This window comes from Chiloscyllium punctatum, chromosome 10 (genome assembly GCF_047496795.1).
Source record: "Chiloscyllium punctatum isolate Juve2018m chromosome 10, sChiPun1.3, whole genome shotgun sequence".
NCBI classification, from domain to species: Eukaryota; Metazoa; Chordata; class Chondrichthyes; order Orectolobiformes; family Hemiscylliidae; genus Chiloscyllium; species Chiloscyllium punctatum.
In genome coordinates, this window is record NC_092748.1 from 58,798,668 (window position 1) to 58,820,660 (window position 21,993).

At 39.7% G+C, this 21,993-nt stretch overlaps 1 protein-coding gene across 3 annotated transcripts in view; it reads right to left on the bottom strand.

Annotated features, from left to right (window-relative positions):
* Positions 1-2,573: 2,573 nt before the first annotated feature.
* The window catches only part of cfap210 (cilia and flagella associated protein 210), a 193,092-nt gene continuing 173,672 nt past the window's right edge, over positions 2,574-21,993 (bottom strand). For 2 of the 3 annotated variants that reach the window (XM_072579274.1, XM_072579275.1), the window contains exons 6-10: positions 19,576-19,732; positions 12,700-12,839; positions 9,503-9,695; positions 4,356-4,520; positions 2,574-3,575 (exon numbers count right to left, since the gene is read on the bottom strand). In XM_072579274.1, coding sequence (XP_072435375.1) covers positions 3,213-3,575; positions 4,356-4,520; positions 9,503-9,695; positions 12,700-12,839; positions 19,576-19,732 — 1,018 coding nt within the window. In that variant the 3' untranslated portion in view covers positions 2,574-3,212. The remainder of the gene's footprint in view (positions 3,576-4,355; positions 4,521-9,502; positions 9,696-12,699; positions 12,840-19,575; positions 19,733-21,993) is intronic. The other variant, XM_072579273.1, reaches the window with a different exon arrangement.

Sequence of the window (21,993 nt, forward strand, 5' to 3'; positions counted from 1 at the left end):
AAAGGGCAGTCAGGCAAAGTGGGTATTGCAGATTCTGGACATTAGAGACAAGATTAGAGTAGTGCTGGAAAAGCATATTAGGTCAGGCAGCATCCGAGGAGCAGGAAAGTCAACGTTTCGGGCAAAAGCCTTTCATCAGGAAGGGCAGTCACTCTGACCTCTTGAGGTTAGCTCTTTTGTCCATGGCTGAAATGAATGATCTTGGTAAAACCCAAACTGTGTCAGTGAGCCAATTGTTATTGTGTAAGCGTCACTTTATGACATCTTTCATCGCTTTGCTGATGATCAAGAGTAGATTGGGATGATAAATTGCCAGGTTGGATTTGTCAGGCATTTTGTGCACAGGACATCCCTATTTAATTTTCTACATTTTCTTGTAAATGCTGGTGTTGTAACTGTTTAAGAACTGGTTTGTTAATGTTCCAGTTAATTCCGGAGTGCAAATTTTCAGTACTACTGCCAGAATGTTATCCAGGCCATAGCATTTTCAGTATCCAGTGTCTTCAGCTCTTTCTTGATATCATGTTGAGTCTGAAGATTGGCATTTCTGATCCTGGGACTTATAAAATGTCAAGATCCACTTTGCATTTCTGGCTGAAGGTAGCCACAAATACTTCAGTTTTGTGAAGTTGAAGTACTGGCTAGTGAATACGATCCCCTATTGTTAAGGATATTTATGAAGCTTGGTTTTCTAGATAACTGTTTAATTATCTATTCCATTCCTTACCCCCATTCATTATTGGATGTGGCAGGCCTGGACAGCTTTCATCTGATCTGCTGATTTTGGGATAATTTAGCTCTGTCGAGAGCATGCTACTTACATTGTTTAATATGTGAATAGTTCTCTGCTTCAACACTGCATTTTTAAGTATGGCTGTGCTGCTTCTTTATTTTTCAATAAACCTGAGCTGATCACTAGGTTTCATGACAATGGTAGTTATCAAATGCCACTTTACAGTTTGTTGTTCTTTTGCTCTGCCCAAAGGCCTTCATGGTTTTGAGTGGTTAGTTCTGTTCTAAATCTATCCATGAATCACGGGACTTTGTTGCCACTGGAATTGTGTAGTGGTTACTCATTTCAGTATTGTCATGGATTGCAGATCGATTTATGAGAATTAAATCAGGTTGATTCCTTCACCCTGTGCCACAGGCACAGTGTAGCAGCAATATCCTTCAGGCACTTATCTCAGTTAATGGTGGTGCTCCTGAGTCACTCCCTATGATGAACATTGAAATCCCTCATACAGAGTGCATGCCTTGCCATCTCAGCCCTCTTCCAAGTGGTTGACAAAGCTGGATGTGCTGTTATCATTTCATGTGTCTGGTTGATCTGTCTGATTTTGTTCTAGTTTTGACTTCAGAGCAGTTTGGATTTAGTTAGGTAAATGACAAAAATTGGTTCATAGATGACAGATTCCTGGAATCCAAACCACCTGAGGGTTAGTGAACAAAACACTCGATTTCCATAATAAGTTAAAAGTATCTTTTTCTCTGCACTCCTATCAAACTGAGTTGTGGACTTTAAAGGGCAGTTAAAATTATGTTTGCAATCAATTATTATAGAAATTGGCAGTGCCATGAAAACAAGCAAAAATTGTAAAAAAAAATCAAATGTAACATTCCAATTTTAGAATTTCAGCTTGTCAAGAAATGGACGCACCCATATTTTAAAACTTTTGTGAAGATATATTCTCTTACATCTTTTTATAAGCTTGCTTTAAATGTCAATGATAAAATACTCATTTGTGTCAGAATATTGTAGGCTCCATCTCCATTCAGAGCTGAGATGCAAGTACATTAATGAGAGTATTCTAATGATGTCAATTTTCAGATTGAAGCAATAAACTGAGATTCTATGCATATTGATAAGATACAACCAATTTCATACCACCAATTGAAGAAATTGAAGCTTGAATATCAATCTGAAATGGCTCCTATTGAGGAGTGCCCACAAGAACCACTGGTATGATGTCATATGAACTTATTTAGGATTTTAAAGGAGAGAAACCTAACATCAGGTTCTCTTCAAAGTTTCTGTAACAATGTGTGTCATATCTATGTAACCTATAACTAGTGATATGCTGCAGATTACATATCGTTAATAACAAATGACTTTTCTATTTAGACTGAGAAGTGCATTTTCCTCCAGCAGAGGAGACGAAGCTGGTCCTGGAGTTTCCCCACACTGAGGATGGTGTAAGCAATATTCATGGTGAACAGCAGCTTGTAACAGTGTAATGATTTGGCATGCCCTAAAATATGGTAGATAGCAGTGCAGATTTTATCTGACTGTTCATATGAAGATCTCACAGTGAGATCTTATGGCGTGGCTTTAAGTGCTGCTCAGACAGCAGTCAGCAGGAGGGAAGAGCTGAAGGAATGCAGATTTCACTCTACAGAAGAACCCCCCAGGGCAGTCAATATTAACCTTTTCAGACCTGCATATAAAGCTTTTCTGGTAAATTGATCAAATTCATTTCTCAGCCGACATTTTCTATCTCATGCTGTCAATGGAAAATTAATTTAGCCGAATTTGCTTGAGTTTACATTTGATATATTTACCCAGTCAACAAAATTGTAGAAAATCTGCTGTCAACCAGCATTTTTCCAGGAAGGACTCATTTGTGTGTTGTAGTACAACTGGTCTATCTACTCTGCTGGTTTCTTTACAATAGTTTAAGTCTGATTTTTATTTTTAAAAATGTTGTAGAATCCTTTTGATGTTCTGTTTTCACTTTGAATTACTTAGTTTATTGTTAATGCCAACATTAAAAATTATAACAATATCAGTCCTGTAACTAATGTACAATATTAGAATCATGATCTGATGAAGAGCAAAATATAATCAACTTATTATTTCATTCAAATCACATATATTTGAGTGTAGATTTTTTATTCCAGTCCAAAATTTATTTGTACTGATGCAGATAAACTCGATGTGAAACAACATTTATTTATTTATCTCTTCAAACTTGCTATTATCCTTCAGTAACTGTTTCATATTTTGCTAAAATCTCTCAAACACATTACTGGAATAGTTACTCAAATGCTGTTAGTTTCAAGTGCATTAAAGAGAATAATTATATTAAAATTGAATTGTATTTGGTTGCTGATGTGAAGATGATTACACAAAAGATTCATTGTAGTTTTCAATAATGCAAAATATTTGTAACATTGAAAATCAATATATACATCACTAATTTCCAAAGCTTTTACCATGTAAAACCCAGTGATTTCTTGGATTTCTGAATATCACATTTATCATGTAAATTCTTAATTGCCTCAGTTGTACTGCGTTTATAATTTGGAAGTTGAACTCCAGAGGTGTCCTTGACCTGATAACTAGGTCTTATCCCACTTTCGTCAATCAACACTGGACCACGTCCACCACCAATGCCTTGGCGAGCAGCTTTAAGAAGTGGATAAATATTTCGGCCTTTTTTTGCAGCTGCCTCTATAATTTGTTGTGCATATTCTTCAAATTCTTTCTTTTCCATTTCAAGCAGAGCTAAGCTTTTTTGTTTGTGCTCCAGTTCAGCAGCACGATCACGTAAAGCCTTTGCTTTTTTTTCTGCCTGGAAAAGTGGAAAAAAATAAATCAAGCCTTTTCAGATTTTAGTCATGTTCCTTGACCATGTTTTGGTTTGTTAAATAAAGCACATCTATATTAATTATAAAACTAAAGGAAAACAAAAATAAAGCTGTAAGAATGATCCATTTCAAGTACAGTAGAGTGATCATGTTAACTTGATCATTTCAGTGCCTCTAAAGCATTTATCCTGCACCGAGGTCATAAAGTGCATCACTGTAACTTGCTCCGAGAGGTGAGTTAATCATCCACCTGTCTTCAGCCAAAGCCAAGGTGGATGATTCGGAGATGGTCTTAGATAGCTGTCTGATTTTTAAGGTTTTAACACCGATATGGCCCATGCTGACATTTGTTTCATGGTCTCCTCTAAGTGCCAGTGAGAAACAGTATTCAGACCTGTTCACACTGCCAAAAGATAAAAGTTTCCATTTATATCCACTAATAGTTGGCAGCATAATTTTGATTCTTCTTTGTCGTGCTGCCTGGTATCTATATTATTATTAATATTTTAATTATAAGAGTTGCTATGTTGCCACGAAACAATGCCTTAAGCATATTTTTATTAATTATTTTCCTGCTTGCTGAACTTAGTCAGGAAACTGGTGGAAGTACTATAATAAGCAAATGGAAATATCATCCCTGGGCTCCTATTGCTTATTATCCAAGTTTACAGGTGTAAAGAAATGCAGGGCTATTAGCTCTGATTGAGATACAGCTCTAAGTGAAGAAAAACAAATAAAAAGTTACATTAAACAGTAATGTTTACCATTTGTTCAACAAGGAAGGCTTGCACACTCTCACCCTCTTCTCGGGCTTTTAACTTCTTTTTCTTGTCTTGTTCATGGTTTAAACTATCTGCTTCAATCCTGGCGTGAAGAGCTTCTAATGCTTGTATTTTTTCTTCCTTTTCCTTCTCCTCACGCTTCTTCATCTGAATGCACATTATTTAAATTTATTACTATACATCCAAGTAGATTCCCAACATCAAATTTGTTTAACTATTGTTTTTAATAAGGTATATATATTTTTAAAAAAAACTTAAATGTGCCTTGCTTTCATTTCTACTTTATTCTATATTCACATGCAATTTTCAGTGACTGAAAATATTCTTGTAAAATATGAAGTCCCAAGATACCTATGTGGTTGATTTAATACATCATGGCAAACATGTCAACAAACATTTTGAAGTTAAAGATCATTATTTATCTTACTTTCATTTAGCATCAGAAACTGTTATAAATACAAACAAATGGTTAATATGAAGAGCAATAATTATGTGTTCAGGTTTTTCTAAATCTATTCTGCCTTAGCCAGTGGAGAATGAGGGGCTACATATAAAATTCTCAAACTGTTTCTCAAGACCCAAAGAAAATAACAATGAAAGGCATGGAATGAAGCTGAGGTAAGGTGAATGGATGGTTCAGAGTAACTAATATTTGGCTTTAAATGCACAAGAGAGTGATGAATATGAATAACATCAATAATTTACAGGGAAGCTGGTCCAGTATTTGGAGAGCAAGTCAATAGAGTTAATGAAATGCGTGTTTGCTTCTTGAACTCAACAGCCAAGGAAAATCATTGTTTCTGGTCTTTTAATTCTCAACATTCATTCTGGAGAACAAATATTCTTCTGTTCCATGCTTCTATGTATTCTTAAGATCTACAATACCCAATTCTCTATGGCCAAATAGGATACCAGAAAGAATCATTTAAGTTTTATTGTCTACTGATGTGAAATTTAACTTCAGCAAAGATGTATCACAGAACTATATTGGCCATCCATTACATACATGCCTAGTTATAGACTCAGTGACTCCTGTCATTTTTAAAGGAGTAAGAGGAAATTGGAAAGTTACATTACTCTGGCTACTGGCAGGCATGCTTATCACTGTTGTGCATATGCCCCGGATATTTGCTTTGTGAAACCTCAGTTCTGTCTACTGTCCACTCCCTTCACCACTCCCTTGTTGCTCCCTTGTTTGCTCGTACACCTCTCACACAATCACCCTTCATCCATTCACTTCTCCCTTGGCCCCAAGCAGCTCCCTGGCATTCAGACACTCTCCTCTGTTTATCATCTAGTGCTCCTCGATGCTCTCTTCATTGCTATCTCATGTATCCCAGTCCCTTCTGCCTCCAAACATTTAGTAGCAGCAAAAGCGAAGAGCAAAGGGAGTGGTGAGGAGATTTGGGAAGGAGCCAAGGGTGAAGTGTTAAAAGGAGCAGGAAGATGATAGCCCCAAATAAATTCAGAATCCAGCGAAGGAGCACTAAAAAGATAACCGTGATAAATAAAATGAGGGCAAAACTCGTGAGGAATATAAAAACTGACAATAAGAGCTTCTTTAAATATATAAAAGAGAGAGATCAAAGTAAATGTAGGCCCCTTAGAAAATGAATTTGAGGAGACAGTTATAGGGAACAAGGAAATGGTAGAGGAGTTAAACAGATTCTGCAATAAGGGGGAAAGAATTAAGTACTATCACTATCATTAGAGAAGTAGTATTAACCAGACTAATTGAGCTTAAAGCAGATACATTTCCATGGCCCTGACTACTTGTATCCTCAGATCTTAAGAGGTAGCAACAGAGAAGCACCGGAGGACCAAAAAACTGCCATGTGTCACCCCTATTCAAAAAACAGGGAGACAAAAAGTGGGTAACTATAGGCCAATTAGCTAACATCTGTTGTTGGAATCAATTATGAAGGAAGTAATAGCACAACATTTGGAAAATCATAATCTAATCAAGCAGAGTCAAGTCACATGATTTTCATGAAAGGGAAATTGTATCTGACTAATTTGTCAGTTGTTCAAGGAAATCTCAACCAGAGTGGATAGAGGGCAACTAGAAAATGTGTTACAATTATACTTCCGAAAGGCATTTGACATGGTAACCTCTCGGAAAGTTAAGTCATATGATAAAAGGCCATGTGTTGGAGGTAGTGTATTGGTGTGGATAGAGAGAACATTAGCTGGGTCTCTGCATTAACAGTCCAGTGATAATACCACTAGGCCGTCACCTCCCCCTGGAGCTTCAAGGACCTGTAAGGCAGGATGGGGTTTGAAAGCAAATGATGCAGGAAGTGAGGAGGGACCACAGGAAGCAAGTGGTAAGGGAAATGGAGGGAAAAGAGAGAAAAAGAGTGAAGGGTCTGTGGTAGACAGCAGGACAGGCTAGGTAGGGGGGAATTGGTGGTGAGTGGTGTAGAGTGGCAAATAATCTGATAGGGAGTTGGGGGCGCAGAGGTGTGATGTAGAGTAGCATAATGAGCAGGAGAGAGCAATGACTGGTATATGCAGAAACTGGAAGAAATCTTTCCTTTGTTAAACATTCAAAGCTTTAATGCAGGTAATTGTCTGGGGTAAAAACAATGACTGCAGATGCTGGAAACCAGATTCTGGATTAGTGGTGCTGGAAGAGCACAGCAGTTCAGGCAGCATCCAAGTAGCTTCGAAATCGACGTTTCGGGCAAAAGCCCTTCATCAGGAATAAAGGCAGTGAGCCTGAAGCATGGAGAGATAAGCTAGAGGAGGGTGGGGGTGGGGAGAAAGTAGCATAGAGTACAATGGGTGAGTGGGGGAGGGGATGAAGGTGATAGGACAAGGAGGAGAGGGTGGAGTGGACAGGTGGAAAAGAAGATAGGCAGGTAGGACAAGTCCGGACAAGTTATGGGGACAGTTACAGAGCTGGAAGTTTAGAACTAGGGTGAGGTGGGGGAAGGGGAAATGAGGAAACTGTTGAAGTCCACATTGATGCCCTGGGGTTGAAGTATTCCAAGGCGGAAGATGAGACGTTCTTCCTCCAGGCGTCTGGTGGTGAGGGAGCAGCAGTGAAGAAGGCCCAGGAACTCCATGTCCTCGGCAGAGTGGGAGGGGGAGATGAAATGTTGGGCCACGGGGCGGTGTGGTTGATTGGTGCAGGTATCCCGGAGATGTTCCCTAAAGCGCTCTACTAGGAGGCACCCAGTCTCCCCAATGTAGAGGAGACCGCATCGGGAGCAACGGATACAATAAATGATATTAGTGGATGTGCAAGTAAAACTTTGATGGATGTGGAAGGCTCCTTTAGGGCCTTGGATAGACGTGAGGGAGGAGGTGTGGGCGCAGGTTTTACAGTTCCTGCGGTGGCAGGGGAAAGTGCCAGGATTGGAGGGTGGGTTGTTTGGGGGCGTGGACCTGACCAGGTAATCGCAGAGGGAAGAGTCTTTGCGGAAGGCAGAAAAGGTGTGGGGAGAGAAATATATCCGTGGTAGTGGGGTCTGTTTGGAGGTGGCGGAAATGTCGGCGGATGATTTGGTTTATGCGAAGGTTGGTAGGGTGGAAGGTGAGCACCAGGGGCATTCTGTCCTTGTTACGGTTGGAGGGGTGGGGTCTGAAGGCGGAAGTGCGGGATGTAGACAAGATGCGCTGGAGGGCATCTTTAACCACGTGGGAAGGGAAATTGTGGTCTCTAAAGGAGGAGGCCATCTGGTGTGTTCTGTGGTGGAACTGGTCCTCCTGGGAGCAGATCCGGCGGAGGCGGAGGAATTGGGAATACGGGATGGCATTTTTGCAAGAGGTAGGGTGGGAAGAGGTGTAATCCAGGTAGCTGTGGGAGTTGGTGGGTTTGTAAAAAATGTCAGTGTCGCCGGTGTAAGTACGGAAGATCAACTGCTCTATGTAGCCAACAAAGAGACAGGCATAGCTGGGGCCCATACGTCTGGGGTGTCATGGTTAGTGATATGCAGGAAATGCTTCCTCCAAGTGTTGCTCAAATAAACAATACTGCTTCCCAGTCCAACTGCTTGTTCTGTGGTGCTGTGGAGTTTGTGGACCATGTATAAATGGGGTGCGGGCATTTGCACTCCCTTTTTAGTTTTCTGGAAAACCTTCTCTGCTTTTGGTTGCACTTTAGCCCCACGCTCCTGATCTTCGGGCACCCGGCACAGCGGGGCACGGGCAGGTCAGAGTACCTTCTCATGGGTCTGCTCCTGGCCTGGCCAAACTGGCCATAAACAAGTCCAGGCAGAGGGCCGTGGAGGGGATTGTTATGGCCAATTGCCTGCCCTTCTTCCATGGTAAAAACAATGATTGCAGATGCTGAAAACCAAATACTGGATTAGTGGTGCTGGAAGAGCACAGTAGTTCAGGCAGCATCCAACAAGCAGCGAAATCGACGTTTCAGGCAAAAGCCCTTCATCAGGAATAAAGGCAGTGAGCCTTTATTCCTGATGAAGGGCTTTTGCCCGAAACGTCGATTTCGCTGCTCGTTGGATGCTGCCTGAACTGCTGTGCTCTTCCAGCACCACTAATCCTGCCCTTCTTCCATGTTTACGTCTGTGCCAGAGTGTCCCTAGATAAGAGCATGCGATGTCTACTAACACCCTGGAGGTTTTCAGGGAGAGGTGGGCACTGCGGGATGAGGAGTGTTTTATTTCCTCCTTCGATTTTGACTTAATCCCTGCCCTCTCCTTTACTTTTTGATCACGCAGCATTGCCCTTTGCTGAGAAGGGCACTGCTTGTCACTGGCCACTCCATGTTTCCTTTCTTCCTGGTGGTGGAAAATGAATAAAGATTTGTACACCTGTTGTCTTTCACTGTGTCTCACATCTGCACACACATTACAGGTACTGGGAGAAAATAAGCATTACTGCTGTTAGGTGGCAGTGGGGTGAACAAATTTAAGAAAAAAAAAATATCCAGGAGATTGAGAATCTCCTCAGTTTAGGAAACTGACGAAAAAAAAAGTAAACACCGCCACCAACTTAAAGTCAGCATGGATATGGTACATAATAGATAGCCAATTGCTGCTGCCTATTTTAGCCTAAATTCAATTTTATCCCTACTATGTCAAAATTCATAAATGAAATACATGACACGTTACAAGTAGGAAGAAAAAGAGCACGTAGAAACAGACTGACAAGCAGGTTACCATCATAAGTCTGTATTCTTCAATTGCCTTCAAATCTGCCACTGTTTTTTCCTCCTTTTGCTTAATTTCCATCTGTCTTTTAGCTTCCATCTCTTCTGCAGCCTTGGCAATGCGGTGTGTTTCATCCTGCACTTCTTCTTTCATCTGTTCACTTATTAGTCTTATCATCAGTTTTCTATGATCCTCTTTCTCCCTAGAATAATCAGATAAATACTAATAGACACATTATTCCATTTCAGCAGAAATGGATAGTTTTTAGTACATTGCTAATACATACAGCATAGACCATGATACTGCATGACCCACCATTTTATAATGGTAATTAAATTTTAATTAGTAATGGTTTGCTTGCATTGAACAGAAATTGTGAATATGGAGACAAGGTAGGTAGACTAATTAATGATCTCATCAATGGGATAAATCAAGACATTGAATGTCCAATGCATTTAGACTGACTTTACATTACAAAAGCAGATCACAAGAACTGCTATGATGGAGGAGAAGGTGAGCTGGCTCATTGTGTCTGCAACCAGCTCCCCCAAAAATAGTTTCACTTCATGTCCTTCTCCTGCCTTTTCTCCATTGTTCCTTTTCGAATAGCAAGCTAATGAATTTGGATGCCCCAATTTAACTTGCTTCCACTACACTCCATCTCAGTCCTGGAACAACACTGCAGGAATTCCTTAGAACCAAGGCCCAGGTCCAAAGTCCAACTATTTTTGGTTACTTCATCAGGGATATTTGTTCCATCATAAGATCAGAAGTGGGGATGATTGCACTATGTACAGTACCATTGGCAATGATTCAGGTCCTGAAGTAGTTCTTGTTTATAGACAACAGGACCAGGACAACATTCATATTTAAGCTGAAAACTGGCAAGAAACTCATATCATACATATATCTGGCAATAATTATCTCCAATGAGAATCTAACCATCTCCTTTTGATATTTAATGGTGTTATCATCATTGGAATTTCCCCATTATCAACATACTGGGAGTTAGCATAGCAAGAACTGAACCAGCCATTTAAACATTGGGGCCACAAGTGCAGGTCAGAGTCTACAAAATCTAAGAAATTTCATGACTCCCTAAAGCCTGTCAACGATGTAAAGGCACAAGTGAGGAATGAAGAATACTCTTCACTTGCTTGGATGAATGCTACGAAGACACTCCACACCATCTAGGTACCCCATCCATCACCAACTCACAGTGCAACAGTGTGTACTATCCTCAAGGCACACTGTGACAACTTACCCATGATCTTTGGACAGCCCCTTTGAAACCCTACCTTCTACCATTAGAAGGACAAGGGCAGCAGACACACAAGAACACCACCACCTGAGAGTTCCTCATCAAGCCATACTTGATCTTACCTTCAAACTATATCACCATTCCTTCATGTCACTGAGTCAAAGTCCTGGAATTCCTTTGCTTATTGCACTGTGGGTATAATTGCACCACATGGGTTCAAGAAGGCAGCTTATTACCACCACCTTACTGGTAATGAATGCTGGCCTAGTCAGTGACACGTATATCTTGTTAACAAATAAACAAGAATTCTCAGACTTTTTACTCCAGACTTTAACCACTCATGTGAAGAAGTCTTATTCTTATTTTGCTCTTGTTTTTTATGCCAATTAGTTTACATTTGTACCCACTTGATTTTGATCCTTTCATAGGGAGGAACTGTTCCAATTTATCTATTTTTGCCATAATCCTCGTGATTTTGGATACCTCTATCAGATCTCCTCTCAGTTTTCTAAATAGGAAAAATAGTCTTAACTTCTCCAATTCCTCTTCATAACTGAAGGTCCTCATGCCTATGACCATGCTAGCAAATCTTTGCTGCACATTCTCCAATGCCCTCACATTGTTCCTAAAGTGTGGCACCCAAAATTGGGTGCAATAATCCAGCTGAGGCCAAACTAGTTAGTGTCTTATACAAGTTTGACATAATCTCCTTGCTCTTGTACTTTGTACCCAATTGATAAAAGTCAGGATACTGCATGCTTTATTAATCACTCTCTCACCCCTTCCTGCCATTTTTAATTACTGTACTTATGCTTGCCATAACTGATAGTGCTACACCTCAGGTAGCAAGTACATCCCTTAGTACATGAATGAGGCAGGAGATTAGTTAGTTCATTGGTAGGGTTTTGTTAATTAAATAATCCCTGAAACAATTGTTTTCCAAAGTCCACATTTTTAAAGATGTTTTCTTATGTCCGATTTTGATCGATGCCATTGGATCTTGGCACTCCTGAGAGACTTCTGGCAGCTGGTTTCTGATAACATTTAGTTAATATTATGCTTAACTTTGCTTTATCCAAAAAGGTGAATTAATCAATTTCATTCTTCACAAAGAGAATAATTGTGAGATTTAATGGTGAAAACATCGACATTATGGTTCAGACCCCGTTTCCTTACAAGAAAGGAAGGAATCAACCATCAATGAAACATTGTACAGGCCCAGGCAATGTCAAAAAAAAAGGTTGGATTAAATAAAGTTTTGCAGTCTTGTCACCCTCAGTGTTTTCTAAGTGTTGTTCAACACAGGAGTGCTGATTCATCAGCCAGAGAATGGTTTGTGGTAATCAGCAGAAGATTTCCTTGCCCATGATTAACCTGACGTCATGAGGTCCCTAGTAAATGTTGAGGACTCCCAGGGCAACTCCATTCTGGTTGTATACTACTGTGCCACTACTTCTGCTGAGTCTATTCTGTTTGTGGGAAAATGCATAGTCAGGGATGGTGATGGTCATGCCTGGGACATAGTCATATTCGTGGAATCATACCTTACAGACAATGTGAGGTTGTTGCTTGATCAGTCTGTGAGATAACTCTGAGTTTTGGAACTACCCCCAGATGCTAGTAAGGAGGACTTTGCAGGATCGATAGGGCTGTTTCTGCCATTGTCGTTTCCTATGCTTCCGTTGATGCCAAGTGACCTGTTTGGTTTAATTTCTTTATTGAGATTTTGTGGCGATTGACACAACTGAATGGCCTGCTAGGCTATCTCAGAGGGCAGTTAAGAGTTAACCATATTTCTATGGATCATGACTCACGTGTAGTCCAGACCAGGAGAGGATGGCACATTTCATTGTCTGAATTACATTAGTGAACCTAGCAGCCACAGATGTCTTTCAACAATTCAACAAATCATCTGTGCACACCTGAAAAAATGGACATTGCTTACTTGTCTATTTCTGCTTGTCGTTTTTTTCTAAGTTTTAACATTTGTTGTTTTGCTGAAACGAATAGTCTGATATTTTCATCTTCCAATTCTTCTTTTTGGTTTTCTAGTGCTTTAATGATTTTCAGGTTTGCAACATGTGTCTGAAATAGAATAACGTACACTTAATAATCTATTAAAGTCATATTTTTTCAAGATTTCCAGTGGTATATTTCATTTGAGTTTAGTTGTTCAGAGTTCAAAGGTCTTAGTCTCTATAAATCAAAGTACACCATTTTGACACAAGGGCTCAAGGATCTTGCTGTATTTGCTTTAGGGCAGGTAGAATCTTAACAGGCAACCGGATAGAGATATACAAAATAATTGAAGAGTTGGTTACAGTTTCTGCTGATAGATTGTGAAGGGCAGGAACATTAGTTTAAATGTTGCATTAGTCAGAATAGACTGATGTTAGGCATTTTTCCTCAGGAAATTGGGAGCCTCTGGAATAAATTACCAACTAGCAGAGTAGGTACTGACTCTGCAGTTTACAAGAGCAAGCTGGGCAGGTCCCTCACTGGGGCAGAAATCAGATCATAAATAAGGTGCAACATAATTTTATATAGCTCATTCAGATCCCCTTCCCCACCCTGGCCTCCTCTGCTCTAAGGAAAACAAACTCAGCATACCAGTCTCTCTCCTCATAACTGAGACTTTTCATTTCAGGCAACTTCCTCGTTAATCTCTTCAGTGCAATCATATCCTTCAAAAAAAAAATGTGCTGACCAGAACTCCATACAGTTTTCCATGTGTGGCTTAACCAATGATTTATAAAGTTGTAACAAGATTTCCTTATTCCTACATTCTACACCCCAGAAAATGAAACAACGTCTCATATGCCTTCTTCACCACCCTGTCCACTTGTGCTGACACCTTCAGCAATCTACGGATTTCTACACTAAGATCCCCTTAGTATTCTTCAGTACACCCACCCATACATTGCGTATATCCTTTCCTTATTAGGCCTCCCAAAATGCAGCACTTATCAGGATTAAATTCAATTTACCAGATGATCAATATCAGACTGTAGACTGAGACCATCCTCCTCACTATCAATAACACCAAAAGTTATCCATGCCATTTTCAAACTTAGTAACTGTACGTTCTACATGCACATCCATTGCATTATTGTACATAACAAACAGCAAGGGTCCCAGCATCATTCCCTGTGCTACACTGCTGGTCATAGGTTTCCAATCACAAACATCACTCAAGCTTCACCCTTTGCTTTCTTTTTGTAAGCCAATTTTGCATTCAGTTTGCCAACTTGCTTTGGATCCCATGAGTTCTTTATGGCCAGCCTTCCACATGGGACCTTGTCAAAGGCCTTACTGAAGTCCATGTATACAACATCAACTGCAGTACCATTATCAATATATTTAGTCACTTTTTCAAAAACCTCAAATATTCATATCGGATCTCCCTCTAACAAATCTGTGCTGACTATCCATAATCAATCTCTGCCTTTCCAAAGGTTGATTAATCCTGTCCCTCAAATTTTTTGGAATAATTTCTCTATTACACACATTGGACTAACTGCTTTGTAATAGCTTGGCCTGTCCCTACTGTCTTTCTTGAACAAAGAAATCACATTAGCTATCCTCCAGTTATCTGGCATTTGTCAATGGCCAGCGAAGTATTAAATATATCCACTTTGCCTCTCATAGCAGCCTGGAATACATCTCATTAGGCACTGGGGATTTATGTGCCTTTATGCCTGTTATAACATTTAATACCTTCTGTTATTACAAGTTCCAGAACCTCACCATTACAATGTCTTTCTCCTCTGTGAATACAGACGAAAAGTATTAATTTAAGACTCCACCCATGTCACTCTGAGCACAGCTTGCCCATTTGGTCTCTAATAAGTCCCACTCTTTCCCTGATAATCCTCTTACTTTTAATATACTTATAAAAAGTTATGGGGTTTTCTTTCATAGCATCTGCCATCATCCTAATTAAACTCTTACACTCTATACTTTTGAAGGGCTTCCCCTGTTTTTAAGGCACTGTACCCGACATATGCTTCCTTCTTCTAACTTATCAAACTCTCAATATCCTTTGATTTCCATGGTTACCTGGACTTGCTGCCCTTGCCATTCACTTTTGGGGGAACATGCTAACACTGAATTCTCACTGTACTACTTTTAAAAGGCTCCCACTTTCCAAATATAGATTTACCTGTAGGTAACTGCTCCCAATCTATGTTTGCAAGATACTGCCTAACGATATTGAAATTCACTTTCTGCACTATCCTTTTTCCTTTCCATAAGAACTCTGAAATTACAAAGTTACTCACTATCCCCAAAATGCTCACACACTGAAACTTCAACCACTTGACTGGCTTCATTCCCTAGGATTAGATCCAGGTCTGCCATATTTCTAAAAGGACTTCAAAATTTCCATCCCATCTAATCCTTTCATGTTAAAGTGATCCTAGCTAATATTAGCAAAATTGACATCCCCAACATATAACCCCATTTCTCTCAGACCTTTGTGATTTCACTGATTTGATTCATTTATTGTCATGTGCATTTTGTTACAGTGAAGTGTTAAATAGTGTCGCCACACTCTGGAGCCATTTTAATACATAGAAAAATAAATCAAAATATAGAATATAAAGGCAGAAGAATAAAGATATAAAGAAAAAAAGTGTTCAACTTCACAGTCCTTCTTGTTAAATAGACCATGGCTTTGCTGTGCTCCTGCCGCTGGAATGGAAGTTGGCACTCTTGGGTGCCATCTCACCTCCACTGACACACTCGCTACGATGAATCCTCGTCGGACCTCACCAATGCAGATGCCACTGATGCTGCCAGGTACCATACCAACCCAAACTTGATTCTGCCACTGCCCCCAGGAAACCCCGTATGGTGAGGATGATGCCAGGAACTCAAACTCACCTCTGCTGAAGCAGCCATGAGTCAGCGCTAGGACCGCCTCATTAATGCGGAAGCTGCTGGGAACCCAAACTCTCTGATGACAATGCTGTCACCATGAGTCAACTCAGGGCCAACTCGTCAACCACAAGGCTGCACAGGGCTTACTCGCTGACCGCCACAAGTCCAACATATCTACTCCTCTAGCTCCCTCTGACTATCGGGAGGCGTGTAGCAAAGAAACTGCCCTTTTTTTTCTAAACTCTACCCAGATAGCCTCATTTTAAGGCCCTTCAAGGACATTATCCTTAATTAAGATTGTGATGGTTTCCTTTATGTATACTGCAATGCTCCACCTCCCTTACAAATCCCCCATGGCACCTGAAACAGCTACATCCTAGAATGTTGACCTGCCAGTCATGTCCTCTCTTCAGCCTTGCCTCAGTAATTCAACAATATCATATTCCCAATGCTCTTAAGTTAATCTGCCTGGTCAAGCTCCTAGCATTAAAATATATACAATTTAGCTTTCTGGACCCCCCCCCCCCCCCCACCAAGTGCCTTGGCCTGTCTCTGTCTACTGGACTGTCCTAGCATCTCGTCCAGATCTGATTGGACTTGCTCACAACTTTACATCTATTCTGTGCTCCAATTCAGTTAATTTTTGAAATTGTTGTTGATCTATGGCTTGATAATGGCTAAGCAGTCATAGGGTTGTATTTTATCAATGTTGTATGTTGTATCAACTGTATGTTGTTAATACAATGTGAAATCTGACTCCATGTCCGTCTGTGATGCCATCAAAAGGCAACATGTGTACAAAATAAATGCTAAGGCAAATTCAAAGTCTAGATTTGTCCTTATAATTCATGATTCTTCAAGCAGAAAGATTTGGACACATGATCCTGCTGGGTAAATCAACCAAAGCCAAATGACATTTCAGGATGTAGTGATGGGAATTCTACTGATGATGAAAGGAGATGAACATATTGAAGTGCAAAGCAAAATAGCAGTTGAGCAAAGCAACACTGACAGTGAAGTAATGGCAAACAGAGTACCAGAGTACCAATTTAGCATGGCCAATTCACCTGAGCTGCACATCTTTGGACTGTGGGAGGAAACCAGAGCACCTGGAGGAAACCCACGCAGACACGGAGAGAACATGCAAACTCCACATAGTCAGTTCCTGCCTCAGGCGACTGACTGTGTGGAGTTTGCACGTTCTCCCCATGTCTGCGTGGGTTTCCTCCGGGTGCTCCGGTTTCCTCCCACAGTCCAAAGATGTGCAGGTCAGGTGAATTGGCCATGCTAAATTACCCGTAGTGTTAGGTAAGGGGTAAATGTAGGGGTATGGGTGGGTTGCGCTTCGGCGGGTCGGTGTGGACTTGTTGGGCCGAAGGGCCTGTTTCCACACTGTAATCTAATCTAAAGAAGACAGAAAGTTAGGAACCAAAGGGTGAAGGAGGGAGTCCAAACCAAATCAACAAGTTGAAGGAAAATGTATACATGTTTCAGATGATTGAGAATAAAAATGTGATGTGATGTGATGTATACAACTTTTCGTAAGTCTCACTGAAAAAGGATGACCAACGTCCAATGATTCAAGATTATATAAAGAAGAAAATTACCCGTTTCAGCAGGAAAGAGGTCCTCTGAAGTTCTCCAGTTTAAAAATATGTACAGACATCAGACTGTCAGAAAGAAAATCAAAGACAACAATCTTCTAACCAGAAAACTACCAGTCTTTCCAAGTCTGGAAAGAACATGTTCCAAGAGAACAGTGAAACGTCTAGGTCACTTGAATCTGTAGAAGTGGGGGAAATGGGACAGTGGTAAATCTAATTATATACACGAATGTACTATTAATAATAAGCAAAAAATACTTGAGAGGGATATGTTGTATAAGGGTTTGAAAGTGTTCGTATTGAGATATGCCATAAGCACCATCCACTATTTTGAGATCATGGGGACTAACAGAACAGCTTAGAATCTCAAAGGCAAGAGACACAGCATCTGGTCATCCTCAACATCTTTGTAACAATGTCTTCCAAAACAATGCAACATGTAACTACTGGCTAAATGCAAAAAAAACCTATATCTTGTTAACTACAAGAGTCTCTTGTAGTTAGATTTTTTTCATCTAACCTCTGACCTCCGACCTCCAGCATTTGCAGTCCTCACTTTCTCCTTTTTTTTGTACCTACTGTACTAGACCAAGCAGACCCTGGACTTTTCTACACTTAAAAGATAATGGTGGCAGAAACCTTCATCACGAGCATCAGCTCATACAGCACAGAGAACCACAGGCCCATACAATAGGTTTCTCCCCTCCTTTTGTGCCCGAGTATATAATTTGATACTACCCCTTCTGTTGAAATCTCCTACGATATAAATATCTGAACTGTTACTAGCAAATGATGGTGAGTGGTAATGAATGCTTTGAATTGCTGCTGTGCTTGCATGTATCAGAGCCTGGGATTGTTGCTGAAGAGAAAAGGCCAAGTTAAATTGGTGTCTTTCTGAACAGACTTAACATGGCTTTCAGTAGATGGGCTGAGAAGGTAATGGGCTTAAATGTATGCTACCTGGTCAGTGAGCTATAAAACAGAGGAGAAAGGGGTTATTTCAACCCTGGCTTTGTGACAATTTTCCAATAATGCCACTGAGGTCACCCTTCTAAGGATACCTAGAGTTTTGAAGTCTTGATAGTGTTCTTCCCCTTCTTTTTGCAACCAGTGAGAAATGTAATAAGGACATTAAGTGACTCCCAAACAAACAAGTCAGTGTGGCTACCTGAAAATATACATGCACCATGCAACTGTGCTAGATAGTTGGAATCATTTGGTTTCAATGAACATAAAGGATTTGGTGATGAAACACATCAATTCAAGTAAGCAATTTAATGTACACCCAGCTGCAAACAGACATTTTTTTCTCCTACCTTCACTGATAGGACACTCAACATAGCTGATGCTTTAATGTCTCCAAGGAAGCAGGATGCTACTCATACCATGTTAACTGGTGTATAAATCTTACAATTCTTTCACATTGCTCTTCTGGTGGCATTCACTACTAGAGAGACCTCTTTCCACAATCTCATATCTTTCCAGAAAATTTGTAATAGAACATCAGGGAAACAAACAACTCTTCTTTCTCATTTCATACATTTTTTTTCTACACAGTAGTGAGCTAAAAATACCTCACTTACCATTCATTTGTAACTGAATGTTTGATCTTTTTGAGTTATGCATAGTTTTGTTGAATGAACCTGCATGGTTCAAATTCAGGGTGATAAATTCAGCAAGATATTACAATCTGGCTGGTTCCATTGTTTTAGTTCCTTATGGGAACATCCATATGAGCACTCTTCTCTAGATGGTGTCCATACTGAAACTATTCAGCATGTAGTACAAATTCCAGGGGACATTTGGCTTCAGTAATACCACCTTTAGCGGCACTGCTGATTAAAGATTTGAGCCCAAATTACCTTCTCCGTTTAATTTTTGAAGGACCTTAAGCCCAGCAGCAAGAGTACATACAGATAGTATCAATGCCAGGTGTTCACTACATTGTAATAACAAAACTGACATTAAAAATATAGTAAGGCCAATATACGATGGGTGAGCCAGTGCAATTGTTGTACCACCTCATATCCTTGGACTGATCAGAAAATTTAAGCTTATATTTGCTGAAAATATTTAACTAAGGGCAATGTGCAGGAATTTTCTTTTCTAGTACCACTCATTTTTGAAGTTATGTTAAAATATCCACAATAATCAAAGTATTTACAATCTTAATTCATGTAAGAATCAGTTTCTCCAAACAAATTTGAGACTACAACAGAAAGTTGAAAATTCACTTTATAAAATCATTAATAAGTGTGCCACAATAACAAACCATCCAGATTTCTGGAAGTAATGTTATCCAACTGCTTGAAATACTTAAAATGTATTATTCCTACCTTATGATTCATCATATTGTTGTGTTTTTCTTGGTTCTTCAGTTGTTCAATTTTATTGAGCTCCCACTGATACAGATGAGCTAATTTCTTAATTTCTTCTCCCTCCTTTATATATTGTTGTTTCTCCAGTTCTTTTAAATGCCCATTTTCCTTTATTCTAGCATCAAAGGCAAAAATTTGAAAACATATGTTTAAATTAAATCAGAAACTGAACAGTTTTCATGGACATCCATTCAGAAAAAAACTGCCTATCAAGATATATTTAATGACTCAGGTTCTCAAATTTGTAACAAGGGGATTTATAACTACTGGCAGTTGTAATATAAGGATAAGATCAATCTTTTAAGTGCACCAACTCTGTCAGATAGCTGCACCACCAATATCCATGGCATTTTATTGGGTCCCCCCAACCTCTTTCCCCACAGTACCCTAAATTTATTCTTGAGATATTTATCCAATTCCTTTTGAAGCACTGGTTGAATTTGCCTGCCAGTACATTCCAGATCCAAAGTTCTAGCTATGTAAAAAAGCTTTCCTCATGTCACTTCTGGTATCTTTTGCTAATCACTTTACATTAATGTCCATTGGTTTTCAACTTTTCAGCCAATGGGACAAATTCTGTTCAGATCCTTCATGATTCTGAATATCTACCTCAAATCTCTCAATCTTTTCTTCCTTATGAAAATTAACACCTGTTTCACCGACCTATCCAGATAACTGAAGTGGCTTATCCATGAAACATTCTGATAAATCTTTTCTGCACATTTGTTAAAGCTTGACATCCTTCTTAACGGGTGGTGCCTAGAACTGGACACAATACTGCAGTTGAATTGATGAATAAAGGTTAATCACTGCTTTTGCAATTTTTGCTTTTGTTTATAAAATCCAAGATCCCCAAAGTATTTTAACTACTTTCTCAGCCTACTCTGATATCTTTAACATCATGCACACACAAATTCCCTGTTCTTGTTTTTAAAATGTAATCTATATTTTAATCAACCTGTCCAGAAATGTGATTACACACCTCTGGGGCAGATGGAAATTGAACCTGGGTCTCTTGGTCCAGGGTTAGGGGTGCTACTACTGCACATGTTCTTACATCCTTTCAGAAGCATACCTTTAATTTATATTATGCCCCTTATTCTTTCAACCTAAGTATATTATTTTTCACTCCACTGCATGTGATTTCATCAGCCAAGTGTTTGTTCAGCCCATCTACTTGTCTCTGTCTTCTTGAAATATATTACTCACCACACAATTGTTCACCACTACCCATTTGGTCCATCAATCAGCAAAACGTAGTATACATGTTGCCCTTTTATTCAATGGATTTCAAATTTGTAAACAGGTACAATTTTTTTTATTTATTCATGAGATGTGGGTGTGACAGGTTAGGCCAGCACTTATTGCCCATCCTCAATTGGCCATAGGTCAATTATGAGTCAACCACATTGCAGTGGGTCTGGAGTCACATGTAGGCCAGGTGAGGTAAGGATAGCAGTTTCCTTCCCTAAAGGATATTAGTCAATCAGAGGAGTTTTTCCTGACAATCGACAACAGATTCATGGTCATCCTTAGACTCTTAATTCCAGATTTTTATTGAATCCAAATTCCACCATCTGCCATGGCAAGAAATTGAACCCGGGTCGCTGGATAAACAGAGTCAAAAAGTGTGGTGCTGGAAAAGCACAGTTGGTCAGGCAGCATCTGAGGAACAGGAAAGTCGATGTTTCGAGCATAAGCTCTTCATCAGGAAAGCTTATATTAGAAATGTCGACTCTCCTCCTTGGATGCTGCCTGACTGGCTGTGCTTTTCCAGCCCCACACTTTTTGATTTTGATATCCAGCATCTGTGGTCCTCACTTTCTCTTCCCTGCTGAATAAACAGTCCCGTGACAATGCCATTAGGCTATCATCTCCCCGCTAGAAATGCACTTTCTCAAATGTATTTTAGCAGTCTGCATTACTCAACTGCATTACCTCCATCAAATTTGTCTGTTCTACCTCATCATAAACACAATCAAGTTAGTCAAAAACTTACTTTATTTGAACAAATAGTACAACTTTTCCTTAATTAATCATCACTTGTTCAAGTGACTGATAACTTTAACCTATATAATCTCCTCAAGGCTTTTCGGTCACTAAGAATTTATTGACTAGTCTGCAGTGTTGCATGTATCTGACATCCTTCTTTAAATAAGAGTATAACATTTGCAATTCATAGTCCTCTGGCACCATGCTGGCATCAAAGAAAGCTTGGAAGATTATGGCTGGTGCCTCCATTAATTCAACCTTTACTTAGATAAACTAACAACTCACAAGGAATCCAACCCAATCCAACGTATTAACTTTAAATGCAAATATCGTTTCTCATATAGAGTCATAGAATCATAGGAGTGTACAGCACGGAAATAGACT